This window comes from Elephas maximus, chromosome 23 (genome assembly GCF_024166365.1).
Source record: "Elephas maximus indicus isolate mEleMax1 chromosome 23, mEleMax1 primary haplotype, whole genome shotgun sequence".
Lineage (NCBI taxonomy): Eukaryota > Metazoa > Chordata > Mammalia > Proboscidea > Elephantidae > Elephas > Elephas maximus.
Window position 1 is genome coordinate 64,898,370 of NC_064841.1, and position 26,031 is coordinate 64,924,400.

Genomic DNA, 26,031 nt, shown 5'->3' on the forward strand with positions numbered 1-26,031 from the left:
CACGAACCTATATTATAGATGTTTACAGTTTATTAGCACAGTTAATGAAGATAAAACTCTTTTAACCTTTTAACTATGGCTCATAAGAATACAATCTTTAGTTGAATGTTTATATAAAATGAAATTGGTGGAGTGAAACTCTTTCATTATGCAGCAGTTTGCAATTATTCTGTACCAGTTCTGTACTAGAAAATCTCTGGTATATAGTTATTTCTAGATTAGGACGTTGGCTTATTCAGAAGTTTGACTTTTCTCATAGTAGACTTATTTTACTAGAAATGAGCTTAACACTGACTAGAGCAGCTAAATTTATGTTGACCAGTGTGGGAGAGTCACAAATTATCTCATTAGAAAAGATTGGTAAAATTTAGGTTGTAGAAATGTGGCTTCTGAGAGAGGATAACAAAAAGTATCCTGAATGGCTAAGTTTGGAGTGAGGAGGGAAAGAAGAATAGATATTAGAAGAAATAAGTTCAGAGTACAAAGTAAAAGTAAGACCGAACCTTTGTTTTAGTTCAGTTTGACAGAAATTGCTCATTGGGTAGTGTGTGATATATATGGATTCCATCAGGAATAGATTTGTTGGTTGGCTTAGTAGCCAGGGTTTTGGAAAGTAGTTCCTGGTACTATAAAGAAGGAGAGTATCGAGTTTTTCATGTATCTTGCAAAAGATTTATTTTAACATATTCTTTGACCCACCAGCTGTTATAAAATTCTCTAAACTTGTGATTGAAGATAGCTTTAGGGAGAGTAGGGGGGAATTTGAATTCTGTTGCATAATGCAGTCAAATGCAGGCGGACAGGAAGCATGCAGGTAGTGTGTAGGCAGTGAGTGTCGGAGGCAGCTCTTTGAGTTTGAGTCTGTCCGTGAGGAATGTGATGGAGAGCTGAATCAGTATTTAAGAGAAGTAACGTTCAGGTGGCCTTAAACAATAAACACATCAGTATACTCTGTAATTTGATTGTAAAGTTTTTGCAATATAATAAAATTGAAAATGCTTTTTGTTTTTATTTTCAAGGTACATCCAGGTTATGGATTCCTTTCAGAAAACAAAGAATTTGCCAGATGTTTGGTGAGTTTGTAGTTAGTCAGAAACGGTTAACTTTTATTTCAGAGAGCAGTGTAGTGTCATGGCTTTTGTTAAATATCGGTAATGATGCATTAGAGAATTTTTATTAACCCAACATTTCTTTGATAATAGTTTGCAAAAAGTGAAGAGCTTTTGCTCTGAAACCCAAATTTTGATTCGAACAGTAATTATAAAGGTGGAAAAGTTACAAAATCTCTGTGTAATGAATGACACCTAATTTATTGTATAATGCATGGACTTTGAATTTTAATTAATTAATTGACTTATTGGATATTTGTAATGTAAATCTAACTTAAAGTTTAAAACATTTAGTTTTATGATAATGTCTACCTAACCGATACGTTGACACTGTTAGTCTGGTATTAACTGCTGCTGAGACCCATTGGCAAGAGTTATGGGAGCATTGGAACCATGGTCCATGGATAGTCATTAATATTTTTTCCCCAGCATTTTTTTTTTTTTAAATTTTTCTTTAGGTGAGGGTTTACAGAACTGTTTCCCATTAAACAGTCAGTACACATATTGTACTATGACACTGATTAACAACCCCACAAGATGTCAACACTCTTCCTTCTCAACCCTGGGTTCCCTATTACCAGCTTTCCTGTTCCCACCTGCCCCTAGTCCCTGCCTCTGGGCTGGCGTGCCCCTTTAGTCTTGTTTTGTTTTATGGGCCTGTCCAATCTTTGGCTGAAGGGTGAACCTCAGGAATGACGTCATTACTGAGCTGAAAGGGTGTCCGGGGGCCATACTCTCAGTGTTTTTCCAGTCTTTGTCAGGCCAGCAAGTCTGGTCTTTCTTTTTGAGTTAGAATTTTGTTCTATATTTTTCTCCAGCTCTGTCTAGGACGTTCTATTGTGAACCCCTTCAGAGCAGTCAGTGGTGGTAACTGGGCACCATCTAGTTGTACTGGACTCAGCCTGGTGGAGGCTGTAGTAGATGTGGTCCATTAGTCCTTTGGACTAATCTTTCCCTAGTATCTTTAGTTTTCTTCATTCTTCTTTGCTCCTGAAGGGGTGAGACCAGTGGAGTATCCTAGATGGCCACTCACAGGCTTTTAAGACCCCAGACTCACCAACTTAGAATGCAGAACATTTTCTGTACTAACTAACATTACGCCAATTGAGCAAGATGTTCCCTGAGACCATGGTCCCCACAGCCCTCAGCCCAGCAGTTCCATCCCTCAGGAAGTTTGGATGTGTCTGTGGAGCTTCCGTGACTTTTTACAGGTTGTGTTGGCTCCCCCGGTATTGTGTACTGTCCTACCCATCACCAAAGTTACCAATTACCCCTTGTCTGTTAAGTGTTTTACCAACCCAACCCCTCCCCTCCCTCATAACCATCAAAGATTGTTTCTTTTTGAGTTTTTACAGTAGTGGTCTCATACAGTATTTGTCCTTTTGTGATTGACTTATTTCACTCAGCATAATGCCCACTAGATTCATCCATGTTATGAGATGCTTCACAGATTCATCATTGTTTTTCATCGTTGCATAATACTCCATTGTGTGTATGTACCACAGTTTATTTATCCATTTATCTGTTGATGGGCATCTAGGTTGTTTCCATCTTTTTGATATTGTGAACAATACTGCTGTGAACATGGGTGTGCATATGTCTATTTGTGTGACGACTCTTATTTCTCTAGGCTGTATTCCTAGGAGTGGCATTGCTGGATCATATAGTATTTTTCTTTCTGTCTTTCTAAGGAAGTGCCATATCATCTTCCAAAATGGTTGTACTATTTTGCTTTCCCACCAGCAGTGCATAAGAGTTCCGATCTCCTGGATCTCCGATCTCCTTGCAGCCTCTCCTACATTTGTTATTTCCTGTTTTTTTTTTGATGCTTGCTATTAATGCAGGGGTAAGATGGGATCTCATTGTGGTTTTGATTTGCATTTCTCTAATGGCTAGTGATCATGAGCATTTCCTCATGTGTTTGTTGGCCGGTTGAACGTCTTTTTTGGTGAGGTGTCTGTTCGTTTCCCTTACCCATTTATTAATTGGATTATTTGTCATTTTGCGTAGATGTGTTGGATTTTCTTGTAGATTTTTGAGATTAGACCTTTGATTTGTAATAGCCAGAAATTTTTTTCCCAGTCTGTAGGTTCTTTTTCTTCTCTTTTGGTGAAGTCTTTTGATGAGCATAAGTGTTTAATTTTTAGAAGACCCCAGTTATCTAGTTTACCTTCTGGAGTTTGTATGTTGTTGGTTGTGGTTCGTATCTTATTAATGCTGTGTATTAGGGCCTCTAGTGTTGGTCGTATTTTTTCTTCTATGAACTTCATAGTTTTTTGGTTTATATTTAGGTCTTTGATCCATTTTGGATTAGTTTTTGTATATGGTGTGAGGTATGGGTCCTGTTTCTTTTTATTGCAGACGGACATCCAGTTTTGCAAGCACCATTTATTAAAAAGGCTGTCTTATCCCCATTTGATGAACTTTGAGCCCTTGTTGAATATCAGGTGACTATAGGTGGATGGATTTACATCTGGGTTCTCAATTCTGTTCCATTGGTCAATGTATCTGTTGTTTTACTGGTACCAGCCTATTTTGAGTATCGTAGCTGTATAGTAGGTTCTCAGGTCAGGTAATGTGAGTTCTTCTGCTTTATTCTTCTTCTTCTTCAGTAGTGCTTTACTTATCCAGGGCTTCTTCCCTTTCCATATAAAGTTAATGATGTGATTTTCCATCTCTTTAAAGAATGTTTTTGGTATTTGGATTGCAATTGCATTGTACTTGTAATTTGCTTTGGGTAGATTTGTCATTTTCACAATGTTGGGTCTCCCTATCCATGAGCATAGTATGTTTTTCCATTTATGTAGATCTCTTCTGGTTTCTTGCAGTAGTGTTTTGTAGTTTTCTTTGTATAGGTCTTCTACATCGGTGGTTAGATTTATTCCTAAGTATTTTATTTTTTCAGGGGCAATGATATACGGTATTATTTTCATGATTTCCTTTTGATTGTTCTCTTTATTGGTGTATAGGAATCCTACTGATTTTTGTATGTTTATCTTGCTACTCTGGAGAATCTATTAGTTCCAGTAGTTTTCTTGTGGAGTCTTTTGGGTTTTCTATGTATGGTATCATATAATCGGCAAATAGGGACAGTTTAACTTCTTCATTACCAGTTTGGATGCCCTTTATTTCTTTTTCTTGCTTTATTGCTCTAAGAACCTCCAGCATGAAGTTGAATAGGAGTGATGATAAAGGACATCCTTGTCTTGTTCCTGTTCTCAAGGGGAATGTTTTTAGCCCCTCTCTATTAAGAATGATGTTGGCTGTTGGTTTTGCAAAGACACGCTTTTTTGTGTTGAGAAATTTCCCTTTTATACCTATTTGATTGAGAGTTTTTGTAAGGATGGGTGTTGTTGTTAGGTGCCGTCGAGTCTGTTCCGACTCATAGCGACCCTGTGCACAACAGAATGAAACACTGCATGGTCCTGAGCCATCCTTACAATCATTGTTATGCTTGAGCTCATTGTTGCAGCCACTGTGTCAATCCACCTTGTTGAGGGTCCTCCTCTTTTCCACTGACCCTGTACTCTGCCAGGCATGATGTCCTTCTCCAGGGACTGATCCCTCTTGACAACATGTCCAAAGTATGTAAGATGCAGTCTCACCATCCTTGCTTCTAAGGAGCATTCTGGTTGTACTTCTTCTACCACAAATTTGTTCATTCTTTTGGCAGTCCACAGTATATTCAATATGGGTGTTGGACTTTGTCAAATGCATTTTTCTACATTGATTGGGATGATCCTGTGATTCTTTTCTTTCCTTTTGTTTATGTGGTGGATTATGTTGATTGTCTAATGTTGAGCCATCCGTGCATACCTGGTATGAGTACTACTTGGTTGTGGTGTGTTATTTTTTTGATATGATGCTGAATTCTGTTGGCTAGAATTTTTCTGAGAATTTTTGCATCTGTATTCATGGGAGATACTCAAACCAAACCAAACCCAGTGCCATCAAGTCGTTTCCAACTCATAGCGACCCTATAGGACAGAGTAGAACTGCCCCATAGAGTTTCCAAGGAACGCCCGGCAGATTCGAACCACCGACCCTTTGCTTAGCAGTTGTAGCACTTAACCACTATGCCACCAGAGTTTCCTCATGGGAGATACTGGTGTGTAAATTTCTTTCGTTGTGGTGTCTTTGCCTGGCTTTGGTACCAGGGTTATGCTAGCTTTATAGAATAAATTCAGAAGTATCACTTCTTTTTCTGTGTTCTGAGATAGTTTGAGTAGTACTGACGTAAGTTCTTCTCACTATGTTTGGTAGAATTCTCTAGTGTAGCCATCTGGGCCAGGGTTTTTTTTTTTTGGAGAGTTTTTTAAGTTACCTTTTCAGTCTCTTCTCTTGTTTTGGGTGTGTTCAAAATTTCAACGTCATTTTGTATTAATTTGGTGGGTAGTGTGTGTCATGGATTGAATTATGTCCCCCCAAGAATCTGTGTAGCAACTTGGTTAGGCCCTGTGTTGTTGTCCTTCATTTTGTGATTGTAATTTTATGTTAAGAGGGTTAGGTTGGGATTGTAACACCACACTTACTCAGGTCACCTCCCTGATCCATGGTAAAGAGAGTTTCCCTGGGATGTGGCCTGCACCACCTTTTATCAGTCAAGAGATGAAAGGGAAACAAGCAGAGAGTTGGGGACCTCATACCACCAAGAAAGCAGCACTGGGAGCAGAGCATATCCTTTGGACCTGGGGTTTCTGCACCTGAGAAGCTCCTTGACCATGGTTAGGTTGAGGACAAGGACCTTCCTCCAGAGCTGACAGAGAGAAAAAGCCTTTCCCTTGAGCTGACTCCTTAAATTTAGACTTTTAGCCTATTTTACTGTGAGAAAATAAACTTCTCTTTTTTAAAGCCACCCAATTGTGATTTCTGTTACAGCAGCACTAGATGCCCAAGACAGTGTGTTTCTAGGAATTTGCCCGTTTCCTCTGGATTTTTAAATTAGTTGGAGTGTAGTTTTTCATAATATTCTGTTACGATCCTTTTCATTTCAGTTGGGTCTGTTGTAATATCCTCCACTTCATTTCTTATTTGGGTTATTTGTGTCCTCGTGTGTTTTCCTTTGATCAGTTTGGCCAGTGGTTTGTTGATTTTATTGACCCTTTCTAAGAGCCACCTTTTGGTTTTATTGATTCTTTCTATTGATTTTCTATTTCATTTATTTCTGCTCTCATCTTTATTATTTTCTTTCTTCTGGTGACTGTGGGCTTGTTTTGCTGTTCTCTTTCTATTCGAGTTGTGTAGCTGATGTTTTAATTTTGTCCCTTCTGTTTTGATGTGTGCGTCTGTTGCTATAAATTGACCTCTGAGGGCGGCCTTTGCCGTGTCTCAAAGGTTTTTGTATGATGTGTTTTCATTCTCATTTGATTCTAGAAATTTTTTTATTCCATCTTTGATTTTTTCTATTACCCAGTGACTTTTAAGCATGGTGTTACTCAGTTTCCATGTAACTGATTTTTTTCCCCTTATTCTTCCTGCTGTTAATTTCTACTTTGATGGCCTTGTGGTCAGAAAAGATACTTTGTATTATCTTAGCATTTTGGATTTTGTTGAGGGTTGCTCTCTGCCCTAAGATGTGGTGTATTCTGGAGAATGTTCTATGTGTGTTGGAAAAGAATGTGTTCTTTGCAGTTGTTCGGTGGAGTGTTCTATATATGTCTGTGAGGTCAGGTTGGCTGATTGTACCCTTTGTATGTTCATTGAGTGTCTTTCTAGATTTTCTATCCTTTACTGAGAGTGGTGTGTTGAAGTCTTCTACTATTATTGTGGAACTGTCCATTTCTCTTTTCAGTGCTGTTGGAGTTTGTTTTATGTGTTTTGGGGCCCTGTTGTTGGGTACATAGATATTTGTTATGGTTAAGTCTTCGTGATGGATCATCCCTTTAATCATTATGTAGTGCCTTTCTTTGTCTTTTAGGGTGGATTTTGTTTTAAAGTCTGTTTTATCTGATATTCGTATTGCCGCTCCTGCTCTTTTCTTGGGAGTTATTCGCTTGATATACTTTTTTCCATCCTTTGATTATTAATAAATTTATGTCTTTGTTTCTTAAGGTGTGTCTCTTGTAGGCACCATAGTGATAGATCCTGTTTTTAAAATCCATTTTGTCACTCTCTGCCTCTTTATGGGTGCATGTAGGCCATTTACATTCAGTGTAATTATTGATAGGTGTGAGTTTATTGCTGTCATTTTGTAGTGCTTTTTTTTTGTGGTGTTGACATTTTCTTTGTTTCTGTTAATCTGTGCTGAATCCTTTTGCTTGTGGATTTCTTTTTCATTTTTTTGTTTTTGTAGAGTTTTTGTAGAGACTTTGTTTTTCTCCTTCATTTTGATGAGTACATTTGTTAACTTTCTTTGTGGTTACCTTGAAATTTACCCTTATCTTCCTAGCTTTAAAAAAAAAAAAAAAAGCTTTAAAGCAGTCTATTATTACCTAGTATCGCCTTGTCTGCCTCTCCTTTCGAAAGTTCTGTACCTACACCATTTTTTCCCTCTTTTATTGTTCTGATGTTGTTGCCATTTACAGATTAAGCTCTCTGGTTCCTTGTTGTAATCCTTTTGGTTGTAGATAGTCCTTGAGAGTTCATTTCCTAGGTTGTTGTCTGGCGCAATCTTGCATCATAGATTCAGGCTGTGGTCTGATGTTTTTTGTTCTCAAACTGAAGGACTCCCTTTGATAATTCTGGTAAGTCTGTTTTGGTTTTTACATGTTCTCTTAATTTCTGTTTATTTGGAAATGTCCTAATTTCATCATCATATTTGAATGAGAGTTTTGCAGGATGTATTATTTTTGGTTGGCAATTTTTTTTTCTTTCATGCTTTTATATATGTCTTCCCATTGCCTTCTTGCCTGTATGGTTTGTGCTGCATAATTAGAGTTTAGTCTTACGGTTTCTGCTCTGTATGTGACTTTTTGTTTTTCTCGAGCTGCTCACAGTTTTCCGTTGTGTTTGGTTTTAGTGACTGTGATTATGATATGTCTTGTTGATTTTCTTTTGGGGCTTATCCTGTATGGGATTTGTTGAGCTTCTTGGATGGTTGCCTTTTCATTTTTCATGATATTAGGGAAGTTTTCCGTCAGCAATTTTTCAATGATCCTCTTTCTGTTTTCTGTTTACTCTGTTCTGGAACTCTGATCACTCACACAGTTTTGCTTTTGATTGTATCCCATTTAATTCTCATTGTTTCTTCATGTTTCTTCTGATTTTTCCTCAGAATAGTACCTAAGTATTTGTCTTCAAATTCACTGATCCTGTCTTCCATCATTTGAAACCTGTTGCTCAGTCCCTCTGTGACACTGTCCATTACTGCAATCTTGTTTATCTTTTGGATTTCTCATTGTTATTTTTGTAGGATTTCTAGTTGTGAATTTATTTTGGCATTTTGTTCCTGTATCATTTTCCTGAGTTTTTTCATTTTTTGGTCTACGTTGTCCATGAATTTGTCTGCCTTTTCCACGAATATGTCTGTTTTTTTCCTCATTTTTGTCTGATTTTTGCTTCAACTCTTGGATAGCTCTGAATATTAGAGAACTGAATTTTCTATCAGGTAGAAAATTGAAAAGTCATTTGGTGTTTTATTTTGGATGCATACCATAACCATCCTGTCCTGTTTTTTTTTTTTAAATATGTTTTGATATTGTCTGCTTTCTTTAGGACATTCAGCAGTTATTTTCTTTGCTCATTGATTGTTTATCTGTTTGTTTTGTCCTGCTTTTTTATTTGGTTGTGCCTGAGCAGGCAGGCTTTGCATTCTGTGTTCTTTAGCCTTCTGTGGTCACAATACTTTTTACCTCCTTTTCTAATGGGCAGGGCCTGTCACTCAGCTATGGTGCAGCACGGCAGATCCAGCTGAAGAGGAGGGGCTGGGATCGGTTGTTTTTGGCACATATTAGGGCTGACAGGATGGGCCAGAAATCAGTGCTAGACAGGTTCTAGTAAGCTGTGCCTGTGTTGCTTGGGGGTGTGATGTTTAGCTCACGGAGCAGGTGGGCAGGAAGGAGGGGGAAGCCTGCAAGTGTGGAACTAATTTGAGTATGGGGTAGAGCAGAGAGAAGAGAAACAGGAGCCAGAAACAAACAGAGAGAGAAACAAAAAAAGAGTGCTAACTTAGCTTGCTGTTGGAGTGATGAGAAACCAAGAAATGGAGAAAAAAAAATAGGAAAAAGAAATAAAAAAGGTAAAAAGAAAAAAAAAACTAGATAAGAATTTTTTTTTGTTATGTTTTTTTTCATTATGAACTTTTATTGAGCTTCAAGCGAACGTTTACAAATCAAGTCAGACTGTCACATATAAGTTTATATACATCTTACTCCATACTCCCACTTTCTCTCCCCCTAATGAGTCAGCCATTCCAGCCTCTCCTTTCGTGACAATTTTGCCGGCTTCCATCTCTCTCTATCCTCCCATCCCCCCTCCAGACAGGAGATGCCAACACAGTCTCAAGTGTCCACCTGATATAATTAGCTCACTCTTCATCACCATCTCCTTAGAAGTCCCCTTAAACCATGGTCCCCAAACCCCCGCCCTTGTTCCGCTGACCTCTGAAGCATTCAGTTTATCCTGGAAACTTCTTTGCTTTTGGTCCAGTCCAGTTGAGCTGACCTTCCATGTATTGAGTGTTATCCTTCCCTTCACCTAAAGCAGTTCTTATCTACTAATTAATCAGTAAAAAACCCTCTCCCTCCCTCCCCACTTCATAACCACAAAAGTATGTGTTCTCAGTTTATACTATTTCTCAAGATCTTATAATAGTGGTCTTATACAATATTTGTCCTTTTGCCTCTGACTGATTTCGCTCAGCATAATGCCTTCCAGGTTCCTCCATGTTATGAAATGTTTCACAGATTCGTCACTGTTCTTTATCGATGCGTAGTATTCCATTGTGTGAATATACCACAATTTATTTACCCATTCATCCGTTGATGGACACCTTGGTTGCTTCCAGCTTTTTGCTATTGTAAACAGAGCTGCAAGAAACATGGTTGTGCATATATCTGTTTGTGTGAAGGCTCTTGTATCTCTAGGGTATATTCCTAGGAGTGGGATTTCTGGGTTGCATGGTAGTTCTATTTCTAACTGTTTAAGATAACGCCAGATAGATTTCCAAAGTGGTTGTAGCATTTTACATTCCCACCAGCGTGTATAAGAGTTCCAATCTCTCCGCAGCCTCTCCAACATTTATTATTTTGTGTTTTTTGGATTAATGCCAGCCTTGTTGGAGTGAGATGGAATCTCATCGTGGTTTTAGTTTGCATTTCTCTAATGGCTAATGATCGAGAGCATTTTCTCATGTATCTGTTAGCTGCCTGAATATCTTCTTTAGTGAAGTGTGAGTTCATATCCTTTGCCCACTTCTTGATTGGGTTGTTTGTCTTTTTGTGGTTGAGTTTTGACAGAATCATATAGATTTTAGAGATCAGGTGTTGGTCGGAGATGTCATAGCTGAAAATTCTTTCCCAGTCTGTAGGTGGTCTTTTTACTCTTTTGGTGAAGTCTTTAGATGAGCATAGGTGTTTGATTTTTAGGAGCTCCCAGTTATCTGGTTTCTCTTCATCATTTTTGGTAATGTTTTGTATTCTGTTTATGCCTTGTATTAGGGCTCCTAAGGTTGTCCCTATTTTTTCTTCCATGATCTTCATCGTTTTAGTCTTTGTGTTTAGGTCTTTGATCCACTTGGAGTTAGTTTTTGTGCTTGGTGTGAAGTATGGGTCCTGTTTCATTTTTTTGCAAATGGATATCCAGTTATGTCAGCACCATTTGTTAAAAAGACTGTCTTTTCCCCAATTAACTGACACTGGGCCTTTGTCAAAGATCAGCTGCTCATATGTGGATGGATTTATATCTGGGTTCTCAATTCTGTTCCACTGGTCTATGTGCCTGTTGTTGTACCAGTACCAGGCTGTTTTGACTACTGTGGCTGTATAATATGTTCTGAAATCAGGTAGAGTGAGGCCTCCCACTTTCTTCTTCTTTTTCAGTAATGCTTTGCTTATCCGGGGCTTCTTTCCCTTCCACGTGAAGTTGGTGATTTGTTTCTCTATCACCTTAGAAAATGACATTGGAATTTGGATCGGAAGTGCATTTTATGTATAGATGGCTTTTGGTAGAATAGACATTTTTACTATGTTAAGTCTTCCTATCCATGAGCAAGGTATATTTTTCCACTTAAGTATGTCCTTTTGAATTTCTTGTAGTAGAGCTTTGTAGTTTTCTTTGTATAGGTCTTTTACATCCTTGGTAAGATTTATTCCTAAGTATTTCATCTTCTTGGGGGCTACTGTGAATGGTATTGATTTGGTTATTTCCTCTTCGATGTTCTTTTTGTTGATGTAGAGGAATCCAAGTGATTTTTGTATGTTTATCTTATAACCTGAGACTCTGCCAAACTCTTCTATTAGTTTCAGTAGTTTTCTGGAGGATTCCTTAGGGTTTTCTGTGTATAAGATCATGTCATCTGCAAATAGAGATAATTTTAGTTCCTCCTTGCCAATCCGGATGCCCTTTATTTCTTTGTCTAGCCTAATTGCTCTGGCTAGGACTTCTAGCACAATGTTGAATAAGAGCGGTGATAAAGGGCATCCTTGTCTGGTTCCCGTTCTCAAGGGAAATGCTTTCAGGTTCTCTCCATTTAGAGTGATGTTGGCTGTTGGCTTTGCATAGATGCCCTTTATTATGTTGAGGAATTCTCCTTCAATTCCTATTTTGGTGAGAGTTTTTCTCATAAATGGGTGTTGGACTTTGTCAAATGCCTTTTCTGCATCAATTGATAAGATCATGTGGTTTTTGTCTTTTGTTTTATTTATATGGTGGATTACATTAATGGTTTTTCTGATATTAAACCAGCGTTGCATACCTGGTATAAATCCCACTTGGTTGTGGTGGATTATTTTTTTGATATGTTGTTGAATTCTATTGGCTAGAATTTTGTTGAGGATTTTTGCATCTATGTTCATGAGGGATATAGGTCTGTAATTTTCTTTTTTTGTAATGTCTTTACCTGGTTTTGGTATCAGGGAGATGGTGGCTTCATAGAATGAGTTGGGTAGTATTCTGTCATTTTCTATGCTTTGAAATACCTTTAGTAGTGGTGGTGTTAACTCTTCTCTGAAAGTTTGGTAGAACTCTGCAGTGAAGCCGTCCGGGCCAGGGCTTTTTTTTGTTGGGAGTTTTTTGATTACTGTTTCAATCTCTTTTTTTGTTATGGGTCTATTTAGTTGTTCTACTTCTGAATGTGTTAGTTTAGATAGGTAGTGTTTTTCCAGGAATTCATCCATTTCTTCTAGGTTTGCAAATTTGTTTCAGTACAATTTTTCATAATAATCTGATATGATTCTTTTAATTTCAGTTGGGTCTGTTGTGATGTGGCCCATCTCGTTTCTTATTCGGGTTATTTGTTTCCTTTCCTGTATTTCTTTAGTCAGTCTAGCCAATGGTTTATCAATTTTGTTAATTTTTTTCAAAGAAGCAGCTTTTGGCTTTGTTAATTCTTTCAATTGTTTTTCTGTTCTCTAATTCATTTAGTTCAGCTCTAATTTTCATTATTTGTTTTCTTCTGGTGCCTGATGGATTCTTTTGTTGCTCGCTTTCTATTTGTTCACGTTGTAGGGACAGTTCTCTGATTTTGGCTCTTTCTTCTTTCTGTATGTGTGCATTTATCGATATAAATTGGCTTCTGAGCACTGCTTTTGCTGTGTCCCAGAGGTTTTGATAGGAAGTATTTTCATTCTCGTTGCTTTCTATGAATTTCCTTATTCCCTCCTTGATGTCTTCTGTAACCCAGTCTTTTTTCAGGAGGGTATTGTTCATTTTCCAAGTATTTGATTTCTTTTCCCTAGTTTTTCTTTGATTGATTTCTAGTTTTATTGCCTTGTGGTCTGAGAAGATGCTTTGTAATGTTTCGATGTTTTGGACTCTGCAAAGGTTTGTTTTATGACCTAATATGTGGTGTATTCTAGAGAATGTTCCATGTGCGCTAGAAAAAAAAGTATACTTTGCAGCAGTTGGATGGAGAGTTCTGTATAAGTCAATGAGGTCAAGTTGGTTGATTGTCGTAATTAGGTCTTCCGTGTCTCTGTTGAGCTTCTTACTGGATGTCCTGTCCTTCTCCGAAAGTGGTGTGTTGAAGTCTCCTGCTATAATTGTGGAGGTGTCTATCTCACTTTTCAGTTCTGTTAAAATTTGATTTATGTATCTTGCAGCCCTGTCATTGGGTGCATAAATATTTAATATGGTTATGTCTTCCTGATCAATTATCCCTTTTATCATTATGTAGTGTCCTTCTTTATCCTTTGTGGTGGATTTAAGTCTAAAGTCTATTTTGTCAGAAATTAATATTGCTACTCCTCTTCTTTTTTGCTCATTGTTTGCTTGATATATTTTTTTCCATCCTTTGAGTTTTAGTTTGTTTGTTTGTCTAAGTCTAAGGTGTGTCTCTTGTAGGCAGCATATAGACGGATCGTGTTTCTTTATGCAGTCTGAGACTCTCTCTTTATTGATGCATTTAGTCCATTTACATTCAGCGTAATTATAGATAAATAAGTGTTTAGTGTTGTTATTTTGATTCCTTTTTATGTGTGTTGTTGACAATTTCATTTTTCCATTTGTGCTGAGATGTTTTTCTTAGTAAATTGTGAGATCCTCATTTTTGTAGTGTTTGACTTTATGTGTGTTGAGTCGTTAACGTTTTTCTTGGCTTTTATCTTGAGTTGTGGAGTTGTTATACCTCTTTGTGGTTACCTTAATATCTACCCCTTTTTTTCTAAGTAAAAACCTAACTTGTATTGTTCTATATCGCCTTGTATCTCTCTCCATATGGCAGTTCTATGCCACCTGTATTTAGTCCCTCTTTTTGATTATTGTGATCTTTTACATTTTGACTTCAATGATTCCCTATTATGTGCATTTTTGTTTTTTTAATTAATCTTAATTTGTTTTTGTAATTTTCCTATTTGAGTTGATATCAGGATGGTCTGTTTTGTGACCTTGTGTTGTGCTGGTATCTGATGTTATTGGTTTTCTGACCAAACAATATGCTTTAGTATTTCTTGTAGCTTTGGTTTGGTTTTTGCAAATTCTCTAAACTTGTGTTTATCTGTAAATATCTTAATTTCACCTTCATATTTCAGAGAGAGTTTTGCTGGATATATGATCCTTGGCTGGCAGTTTTTCTCCTTCAGTGCTCTGTATATGTCATCCCATTGCCTTCTTGACTGCTTGGTTTCTGCTGAGTAGTCTGAACTTATTCATTCTCCCTTGTAGGAGACCTTTCTTTTCTCCCTGGCTGCTTGTAAAATTTTCTCTTTATCTTTGGTTTTGGCAAGTTTGATGATAATATATCTTGGTGTTTTTCTTTTTGGATCAATCTTAAATGGGGTTCGATGAGCATCTTGGATAGATATCCTTTCATCTTTCATGATGTCAGGGAAGTTTTGTGTCAGCAGATGTTCAAGTATTTTCTCTGTGTTTTCTGTCCTCCCTCCTTGTTTTGGGACTCCAATCACACGCAAGTTATCCTTCTTGATAGAGTCCCACATGATTCTTAGGGTTTCTTCATTGTTTTAAATTCTTTTATCTCATTTTTTTTTCAGCTATGTTGGTGTTAATTCTCTGGTCGTCCAGATTTCCCACTCTGCGTTCTAATTGCTCGAGTCTGCTCTTCTGACTTCCTATTGCGTTGTCTAATTCTGTAATTTTATTGTTAACCTTTTGGATTTCTACATGCTGCCTCTCTATGGATTCTTGCAACTTATTAATTTTTCCACTATGTTCTTGAATAATCTTTTTGAGTTCTTCAAGTGTTTTATCAGTGTGTTCCTTGGCTTTTTCTGCAGTGTGCCTTATTTCGTTTCTGATGTCTTGAAGCATTCTGTAAATTAGTTTTTTATATTCTTTATCTGATAATCCCGGGATTGTATCTTCATTTGGGAAAGATTTTGATTGTTTTGTTTGGGGGGTTGTAGAAGCTGTCATGGTCTGCTTCTTTATGTGTTTTGATATCAACTGCTGTCTCCGAGCCATCACTGACTGGGACGCTGGCTCCAGGCTCCGAAAACAGTTGCTGCTTCCCCGTCCGTCTCTAAATCTGTGTTTGTTGTTCAGGGTTCGTAGATTGTTATGTATGTGATCGATTCACTTGTTTTTCCGAGTCTTTGTTGCAAGAGGGATCCGAGGTAGTGTGTACCTGGTCCGCCATCTTGGCCCCGCCCCCTAGATAAGAATTTTTAAGGGAAAAAAATAAAAGCCCCCCAGGGTTCTTAGTGGGGTGGCTGCTAAAACTGGTAATGTGGTTCTCAGGTTGCTCAATATAGCCTGGCTAGTGGGGATTTAGATGTCACACAGTGCCTGGTATTAAGGAGACAGGAAAAGAAGGTCAGTAGAGAGAGACGAGAACTGGAGAAAGAAAGGAAAGAAGAGAAAAAGAAAAAATGCCTGCACGGATCCCATCTATGAGGTTGTGGAGATTGGGGAAGTGGCTTTTAAGCCTTGCAGTGCAGTCTGGCTAGAAGGGGTACTAAGTTGCAAAAAAGAAAAGAAAAGAAACAAATAAAACAAAACTGAATAAAGCAAAACAAAACAAAGCAAAAAAAAAAAAAAGAAAAACCTCAAGGATCCCACCAGTGTGGTGTCATGGGCTGGGGGAGTGGTTCCTCTGTTGAGTGTGGCTTCATAGCGTTTCAGCTGGAAGCAAATTGGCACACAAAACCAGGTGTTTGAGAGAAAGTAGCGGGAGGTGGTGGGAGGCAAGGAAGAAACCAAAAGAAACGGGAAAAAGCAATACCAGCAACAGACAAATGGCACTCAGTGTTGGTGTTGTGAACCCAAGCAGTCTGGGGATGAAGCAGTTGCCTCTGGGCCAAGAGAGTGTGGCCCGCAGGAGGCAGAGGATGATGCCAAGGCAGGGGGAGAGGAGAAGGGTGGGGACTCGGAAAGTGTATATCACTTGTTACTGAATACTGTGTCTCCTGCTGGGAACTTCTGAATCTGCTTTTCTGTACTCCCTCTCCCACATTGTCCGGTGTGGGTGGGGCGAATCCAAGTGGCACAGTTATTGCACTTCCTGGCCAGCTGAGCCACCATTGCCAGCCGAGAACCACAGAGTTTGAGCAGTGGGGAGAGGATGGGGTCTGGGAACGTGTGTATCCCTGATTACAGGGTGCTCTTTCTCCTCCTGGGAGCTTCTTGAAGCTGCTTTCCAGTGCTCCCTGTCTGCTCACCTCTGACAGGAGTCCAAGATGAATCCATACTACGTTAGCTGATAGGGGACCTCTGCACATATCTCTCCTCTCTTTCTGGTCTCTGTCAGTTTCTTTTTCCATTCTGTGCTTGGTTATCTCTTCATTTGACACTTTGGGTTCCAGGACTGATGTTTGTCTCTGTTTTGCCTAGTTTCTCGGGTGTTTGCTATGGAGGGACAGCGTGGTGCTTCTGTTTATGGCACCATGTTGGCCGGAAGTTCCACCAACATTTTCTTTATTGAGAAACTTAAGGCATTCAGAAAAGCTTAAGGAATTTTACCATGAATACCAGTATACCCACCACCTGGATTCTACAATTAATATTTTGTTAATTTTTGTATGTGGTGTGATGTAAGGATGTAAATTCAGTTTTTTGAGTGTGGCTGTTGAGTTTTTCCATACATCTCTTGGAAATACAATCCTTTCCTTTTTGATTTGCGTTGGCACCATTTCAAAAAACAACAGAACATATATATACATATATGGATATTATTTCTGGACTGCCTACCAAGTAATGTATGTCTTCCCACTTTGTTCCTCTTTTTTGAAGTTGGTTTGGCTTTTCTCTTTCATTTGCGTGTCCATATAAATTATAGAATTCATTTACTAGTTTCTCAAAAAAAATTTTGATGATGATTGCATTGACTCTGTAGATTGGTCACTTAGGAGATACTGAGTCCAGATGAATTAATGTCCTGCTAAAGCAAATGATTGTGATAGGAACAAGAATTTAGTTCTCTAAAATTAGAATATTGTTCATAATACATGATGCATAGTCACGAAAAAAGACAATCAGTATGGATGGACACTAAGAAATATTGTATTAGAAGACAAAGATTTTTTTCTCTTTAGAATTCTCTTTTTCCAAGGGGGAAAATAGTACAAACTGCTCATTTTGCTTCAGCTGTGTTGAATGGACCTAACCTCCACTAATTAACAGCTATAAACTCTTGACAAAATAGAAAAAGTTACTGCCTGAAGGGACTAGAGAACAACCAAAAGTTGGTAGAAACAGGAAGGGAACTTACCTTTGGGAAAGGAAATGGCACTGGGGTAGATTCCTTTTTTTTTTTTTTTTGTGAGAAATTTTTGTTTAGTTCACTGAATGAATTCTGGAGCACACATGCATGGGTCATATTCCAAGCAGTGCAGCCAAGGCTAAAATAACCAGAGGAATACCAGCCTCTTCTCACTACCAGTTTTACGGGAAGATATTCTAGCAGACTTTTGAACTCCTGTTTGCAATGGGACTATGGAACAGGCCTTGTTTGTTCTGTCGCCTACTTTTTCTGCCCAGTCGTCAGTGTCACCTTTGAGACTGATGACCACCTCTTCCGCACGTGTCACGGTGGTAAATCTTGATTTGTGAAAGCCAGTCATGTAGCCCCCTTCCCCTTGCCAGTGATTGGTTTAGGAATAGGCATTTGCCCAGTTTGGCTAACGGTAAGTGAGGGGTGCTTCCAGGAAGAGGTTTCTTTTAACTCAAAAGTAGACATACATGAAGAAAGTTTTTCTCTTCTGCTGGGTGTTAATATTCCATATTTGACTAATAGAACTGTTGAACCCAGGTTGTTACCAGGATGGTCTTTTTGCTTTGGAGAAGGAATCAGATCCTCGTATGATGTAATTGAGCTACTTTTAGATTTCTTTGTATGCAGTCTCAAAATTTTCTTATTATTTAAGCTATTTAACTGAGGGTTTTTGTCATTGCTTTTGTTACTGTTGTTGTTTTTTACTTTTGCCAAAACTACCTGGCAGAAAGATGAATGCATTATGAGTTGGTATTCTATTGACTCTTCAAATATGTGTCTTTGGATTCTTGTGATAAATTTTATGAAATTACTCAGGAACAATTATTTATGGACTACATGGCAAATAGGGCATTCTTCAATTATAAAGAGAATAGTTTTTTAATTTTCCTTAATTTATTTAAAAATTAATCTCTTCTCTTGTAATGGACTGAAAAAAGAAAACCCTTGCTGTCGAGTCGATTCTGACTTGTAACAACCCTATAAGACAGAGTAGAACTGCCCCATAGGGTTTCCAAGGAGCGCTTGGTGGATTCGAATTGCTGACCTTTTGGTTAGCAGCTGTAGCTCTTAATAGAAGATTCAAATTATATACCTTTTGGACATTTTTCCCTATCTCTTTTCATCATATATAGGCTGAGTATATTTGTCTTTCTTTTTTTCCCCCCACGCACTGGCATTTCTTATTTGTTTTGGATAATATATGTAGATTTTGATTATCACTCAAATTGTATGCAAAGTAGAAGACTGAAATTAAGTTTTTTAATTCTTTTACATCACTCAAGGAACTTGAAGCATATGGTCGGTAACTATTTTTTAGATGCAAGAAGTTGATAAATTAAAATTTGAAATACTGGAAGTAAATGCAGCAAGAGCATTTTGAGAAGCCTGCTTGTATTTTTGTGTGTAATGCTGTTTCTAAAAATTATTTTCATCGATTTATTCGTATGTAAACCCTAAGCATAAAATTCAGTAGGAAAGATTTTATTTTGTTCTAATGAAGGTATGATATTGTTTGAGAGTTCTTTTGGATTAAATGAAAAAAACATTATAAATTTTGTATATGGTTAATGGTTCTTATTGCCACAAATACATTCTAAATTTAATTTTTAAGTGCATGCTTTCTAAAATGTGCAAAGAGGCAGAGATAATGAGATGATTGCTGGGCTTTGTTTTTGGACTGGACATTGTCTAAGGGTATTGTCACACAGTACCATATTGAATCACAGTATGTAATATGCTAATTTGCTAAGTGGAGGGGATTCTTTTTTTGGGTGTCCACATTTTCCAAGATACTTAAGGTGTGAGTATGTGTGTGTGTGTACATTTGCATATTTTCTTAGCTTTTCATTCAGTCCTTCATGAGATAGTTGATTGATGAATACAGGTGTTAAGAGAAACAAGAACATTAACATATAATAAAAATAATGTGTTGTATTTCTTAACCACTGTATTTTATTTATGGGGAAATGGTTTAATTAATGACAACCTTTAGATATGCTGTTGTTAATGAGAATGCCATAATTTATATAAAATACATTGAATATGTAAGGAGAACTGGTTAGATATTTACATTACATATACAAATAATATGTTTCACTAGTGTAGTGTGTATTAACTCAATGTTTGATATTATTAATATCGTATAATGACATAATATTTAGAAGGCTAACTTGGTAATAGTACACCTGATATACAAATTTAAAATAATTTTAATATAATTGTTGAAGGTAGGTGATAGGTACACGAGGGTTTATTATACTATCCTGTTACTTCTGAGTGTGTTTGAGATTTTCCATTAAAAAAAATCTATATAATGAAACCACTAAGCCCAGAAGCAGCATGCTCTTATATCCTATACAGGTGTACCTCATTTTATTGTGCTTAGCTTTATTATGCTTCATAGATATTGTATTTTTTACAAATTGGAGATTTGCTGCAACCCTGCATTGAGCAAGACTATTGATGACGTTTTTCCAACAATATGTGCTCACTTCATGTCTCTGTGTCACATTTTGGTAATTCTCACAATATTTCAACTTTTTTCATTATTATTATATCTGTTGTGGTGATCTGTGGTCAGTGATCTTTGATGTCACTGCTGTAATTGTTTGGGGTGCCACAAACCATTCCCATATAAGGCAGCAAACTTAATTGATAAATGTTGTGTGTGTTCTGACTGCTCCAGTGACTGGCTGTTCCCCTGATTCCCTATCATCCTCGGGTTTCTCTATTCCCTGAGACAGGACAATATTGAAATTAGGCCAGTTAATAACCTTACAATGGCCTCTAAGTGTTCAAGTGAAAGGATGAGTTGCATGTCTCTCACTTTAAATCAAAAGCTAGAGATGAGTAAGCTTAGTGAGGAAGGCATGTCGAAAGTTGAGATAGGCCAAAAGCTGGGCCTCTTGTACCAAATAGTTAGCCAAGTTGTGAATGCGAAGGAAAAGTTGTTGAAGCAAACTGAAAATGCTACTCAAGTGAAAATTAATGTTGTTTTCATGCCTGCTAACATAACATCTATTCTGCAGCCCATGGTTCAAGAAGTCATTTCAACTTTGAAGTCTTACTATTTATGAGGTACATTTCGTAAGGCTGTAGTTGCCATACATAGTGATTCCTTTGATGGATCTGGGCAAAATAAATTGAAAGCCTTCTGGAAAGAATTCACCATTCTAGATGCTGTTAAGAACATTCGTGATTCATGGGAGAAGGTCAAAATATCAACATTAACAGGAGTTTGGAAGAAGTTGATTCTGATCCTCATGGATGACTTTGAGGACTTCAAGACTTCAGTAGAGGAAGTAACTGGCAGATGTGGTAGAGATAGCAAGAGAACTAGAATTAGAAGTGGAACCTGAAGATGTAACTGAACTGCTGGAAACCCATGACAAAGCTTTAATGGATGAGTTGCTTCTTATGAATGAGCAAAGAGAGTGTGGTTTCTTGAGATGAAATCTACTCTGGGTGAAGATGCTGTGCACTCTCTTGAAATGACAACAAAGGATATATAACATTACATAAACTTAGTTGACAAAACAGTGACAGGGTTTGAGAGGATTGACTCCAGTTTTGAAAGAAGTTCCACTGGGGGTAAAATGCTATGAAACAGCATCGCACGCTACAGGAAAATCTTTCATGAAAGGAAGAGTCAATTGATGTGGCAGACTTCATTGTAGTCTTATTTTAAGAAATTGCCATAGCCACCCCAACCTTCAGCAACCACCCTGATCAGTCAGCAGCCATCAAGATCGAGGCAAGACCCTCTACCAGCAAAAATTACTATTCGTTGAAGGCTCAGATGATGGTTACCATTTTTTAGCAATAAAACCAAAAACCCAAACCTGTTGCCGTCGAGTCCATTCTGACTCATAGTGACCCTACAGGAAAAAGTAGAACTGCCCCATAGGGTTTCCAAGGAGCTGCTGGTGGATTTGAACTTCCAGCCTTTTGGTTAGCAGCGGAGCGCTTAACTGCTGAGCCACTGTGTTTTTTTTAGACATAATGCTATTGCATACTTAATAGACTACAGTATAGTATAAACATAAACATTTATACGCACTGGGAAACCAAAAAATTCATGTGACTTGCTTTATTGCAATATTCGCTTTATAGTAATGGTCTGGAACTGAATGCCTTATTGTTCTGGAATGCTCGTGATTGGTATAGAGTATGTAAAATTCAGCATTGGCTTGATTGTCTTGGAGCATGTATGAAACTTGGAGACATTAAAACTTCTATCAGGACATTTCAGCCATTGTTGTCAGAGATACCTGATTTACTCTTTACCCCTTATATTTCATATTTTCATGATCAGGAGAAAGAGGATAATGTTTTATCTTTATCCCTTAAAAATGCCCACTTATTTGAAGGATTCTAGAGCCTTGGTGGCATAGTGGATAGAGCTCGGCTGCCAACCATAAAAGGTTGGCAGTTTGAGTCCACGAGGCACTCCTTGGAAACCCTACGGGGCAGTTCTACTCTGTGCTATAGGGTCGCTATGAGTTAGAACCCCCCCCCTTGTTTTTTTTGAGTCAGGTCTTAAGAAGGCCTGGTGGTGCAGTGGTTAAGATCTCAGCTGCTAAATTGAAAGGTCAGCAGCTCAAACCCACCAGCTGCTCCATGGGAGAAAGATGTGACGCTCTGCTTCCATAAAGTTTTACAGCCTTGGAAACCTTATGGGGCAGTTCTACTCTGTCCCATAGGGTACCTATGATTCAAAATTGACTTGATGGCAACAGGTTTTGGGTTTTTTTGGGCTGTTAGGACTTAGCTCTGTAGCTCACTTTTCCTATAACTCATCTTATTTTTTTTTTTTTTGCCCTGGAGTCTTCTGAAAGGTTACTCTGGTACCCAAAAATGTTGTATATGTCACTTTAAAAGTTATTCAGAATCCTTGTCTTTTTATTGAATTTATTAAAATCTGTGTCTTCAAAAAATGTGAATGTGTATGCAGCACAAATTAGTTTACTCTTTGTTCAAATGAAGTTACCTATATCTTAAACTTTCATTCTTATGTGATAGTTAAATTGTTAATTCATTGTGAGAAATAAAAAAAAAAAATCTGCTTAAAAAGTTATTTGCATGAATGTTTGAATATAATTTATGCATTTTGAAACTTACTATTTGAAATAATGGAAGCTTACAAATACAATGTATTTGATAAATTCAGAGTGTTTGATAGTGTCAGTAGTGTCAGGACATCGAGGTTCAAATTCATCTTTGCTTCTTATGAAGTCTTATACTTTGCATAATGTGTTCATTCTTTCTACAGCAGACCTCAGTTTCTTTATGTAAAAAAAAAAAAAAAAAAAGATCTTTCCCTTGAAATGTTATTGTGAAAAGAAAGTGTTAATGTACCAGCATGACATGTGAATAGCATATGACAGTTACATTAAAAAAACCCAGAAACCAAACCTGTCGCTGTCAAGTCAATTCTGACTCATACTGACCCTGTAGGACAGAGTAGAACTGCCCTGTGGGGTTTCCAAGGAGTGCCTGGTGGATTGGAACTGCTGACCTTTTGGTTAGCAGCCATAGCACTATGCCAGTAGGGTTTCTGACAGTCACATAGTATTTGCTTATTTATAAGGTGCAAACTGCATCCCCCCCCACTCCAGAAAAGCGTTAAAGTATTATCTCGGATGTATTTTGTGTGTGTTAGAGATGAATGATCCACCTCTGAAAACTTAATAGATGGGTTTGATGCCAAGTGGAACCTTGGATTATCTGAATCATCTCATTGGACCGCCTACATGGCACACATAGCACGAGCCAGATTTGCTACTTAAAATATACTGCATTTAGAAGAAAACTAAAGATACAAGGGAAAGATTAGTCCAAAGGACTTATGGACCACATCTGCCACGGCCTCCACCAGTCTGAGTCCAGTACAACTAGGTGGTGCCTGGCTACCACCACTGACTGCTCTGATAGGGATCACAATAGAGGGTCCCAGACAAAGCTGTAGAAAAATGTACAACAAAACTCTAACTCACAAAAAAGACCAAACTTATTGGCCTGACCAAGAGTATGGCCCCGGACACCTTTTTAGCTCAGTAATGAGGTCAGTCCTGAGGTTCACCCTTTAGCCAAAGATTAGACAGGCCCGTAAAACAAAACAAGACTAAAGGAGCACACCAGCCCAGGGGCAAGGGCTAGAAGGCAGGAGTGGACAGAAAAGCTGGTAACAGGGAACCCAAGGTCGAGAAAAGAGAGTGTTGACATGTTGTGGGGTTGTTAACCAGTATCTTAAAACAATGTGTGTACTAACTGTTTAATGAGAAACTAGTTTCTACTGTAAACCTTCATCTAAGTTACAATTAAAAAAATCTTAAAAAAAATACTGCATTTAAATAAACATTTACCCTTATGAAGCCATTTTAAAATCTCTTTCAATAAGTTTTTAATAAGGAATGCTTATTTTTTCTTCCTCAAATGTCCTTGTAAAATTGAGAATCTTGCCCTATATTTTATATTCAGGCCAAAACAATAGTTTTCTTCCTGTTTTTCCTTGAATATAGATTTTGTATAGCCTTCATTTCCAGTGACAAATGTAATGTTAGTAATTATAGAATAGACATCAAATTAAATTAAAAAAAAATCTGTCTAAAAACATTAAATTTTTCCAGATCCTCTTGGTCTTCCAGATCCTCTTGACTCAAGCACAACCCATATAAAAAGTAAAGAAGTATGTTTCACATGTATATAAACTAGTTATTAGATCAGAGAGGAAACTTAAAAGGAAACCATTTCCTGGGTGATGTCAGTTACAAAGAAAGTGTCAGGGCTTAACCTAGAGTAGTAAAGAGTAATTTTCATAATTCCATGCATCACATTAAAATATTTATGCCTTATGTCCCATTATGGTAAGCTATTTTTTTTACTACTGCTAAGACTGTTATATAGGACCACATTTCTCAAAAGTCTTTTAATATGCTCTGCTGTTAGGACATGTGCTTGGTTTAAGGTAGACAAAATTATCTCGAGGACAAATCGGTTGCCATAAGAAATAATAAATTTTGAATTTATTTGCATTTTACTTATGATAGAATAAAAATTAATAGAAATTAAGTCCTTTATTTTGTCATATTATTGTGTTAACCTGTTAATTCCTGGCACTTACATCATATCAAATCTTGGCACATTTTGGAAAGATGATGTACTATGGTAGAACGTTCCATGTGCGTTGGAAAAGAATGTGTACCTTGCAGCTGTTGGGTAGAGTGTTCTGTATATGTCTATGAGATCAAGTTGGCTGATTGTGCTTTTTAGCTCTTCTGTATCTTTGTTGAGTTTCTTTCTAGATGTTCTGTGCTTTACTGAAAGTGGTGTGTTGAAGTCTCCTACTATTATTGTGGAACTGTCAATTTCTGTTTTTAGTGCTGTTAGTTTTATGTATTTTGGAGCCCTGTCATTGGCTGTGTAGATGTTTATTATGGTTAAGTCTTCATGATGGATCATCCTTTTTTAATCATTATATAATGCCCTTCTTTGTCTTTTATGGTGGATTTTGTTTTAAAGTCTATCTTATCTGAGATTAGTATTGCCACTCCTGCTCTTTTTTGGTAGTTATTTGCACAGTGCAGGTAGACAGGAAAGATGGGGGAGGTTGTGATGGGTGGAGGTACTAGGGATATGGGAAAGAGGAGAGAAGAGAGAAACAGTAGCCCAAAACAGACAAGCAAGTAAAAAGAAAAAAAAATGTGCTAAGTGAGCTTGCCATTGCAGTGGAGAGATGAGAAACTGAGAAATGTAGAAAAGAAAAAAAAGGAAAGGAAAAAAAGAACTAGATAAAAATTTGGAAAAGAAAAGCTCCCAGGAGTCCTGGAGTCCCACCAGTGGCACTGCCAAGATCCAGGTAGTGGCTCCCAGGCTGTGCAGTATAGCCTGGCCAGAGGGGGTACAGATGTCACATGGCACCAGGTATTCAGGAGATAGGAAAAGAAGATAAGTGTAGAGAGATGAGAACTGAGAAATGAAGAAAGACAGAAAGGGGAAGAGAAAAGGAAAAAAGAATGCTCCTAGGGGTTCCACATACCAGCTGTGTAGATTGTGGGTGTGGCTCCTAAGCTGTGCAGTGCAGCCCCGCTAGAAGGGGCTCCTAAGCTACAAAAAGAAAAAGCAAACAAAACAGAACAAAGCAAAACGGGGGGTAGGGGCGAAGACCCAGGGATCCCACCAGCTTGGTGTCACCGGCCGGGGGAGTGGTTCCCCAGTCGAGTGTGGTTTCACAGCCTTTCAAGAAGAAGCAAAGATGGGACACGGACGCAGGTGTTCCAGAGAAGGGAGGGGGAGGTGGTAAGAAGCACAGAAGAAACCAAACGAGATGGAAAGAACCAATAGTAGCTCAGGGGTCCTGCCAGTGTGGGCAGGGCGAATCCAAGCAGCTTGAGGCCGAAACAGTGGCCTCCCGGTGAAGAGACGGTGTGGCCGCTGGGAAGCACTGGAGGCCGAGGGGGTGGGAAGGAGGAGGGGTTAGGAAAACGTATATTGCTGTCTACTGGGTGCTCTGTCTCCTTCTGGGAACTTCGTGAAGTTGCTTTCCCAAACTCCCTGTCTGTAGATCTGTGACGTGGGTGGGGTGAATCCAAGCGGCAGGGATGCTGTACCTCCTGGCCAGCCGAGCCACCACAGGCAGCCAGGAAGCTCGGAGGTAGA

General features: G+C 38.1%; 1 protein-coding gene across 7 annotated transcripts in view; it reads left to right on the top strand.

Moving 5' to 3' along the window:
• Window positions 1–26,031, top strand: part of PCCA (propionyl-CoA carboxylase subunit alpha) — a 534,561-nt gene that overhangs the window by 115,797 nt on the left and 392,733 nt on the right. For all 7 annotated transcript variants that reach the window (XM_049867227.1, XM_049867229.1, XM_049867228.1 and 4 more), the window contains one exon: window positions 1,020–1,073. In XM_049867227.1, coding sequence (XP_049723184.1) covers window positions 1,020–1,073 — 54 coding nt within the window. The remainder of the gene's footprint in view (window positions 1–1,019; window positions 1,074–26,031) is intronic.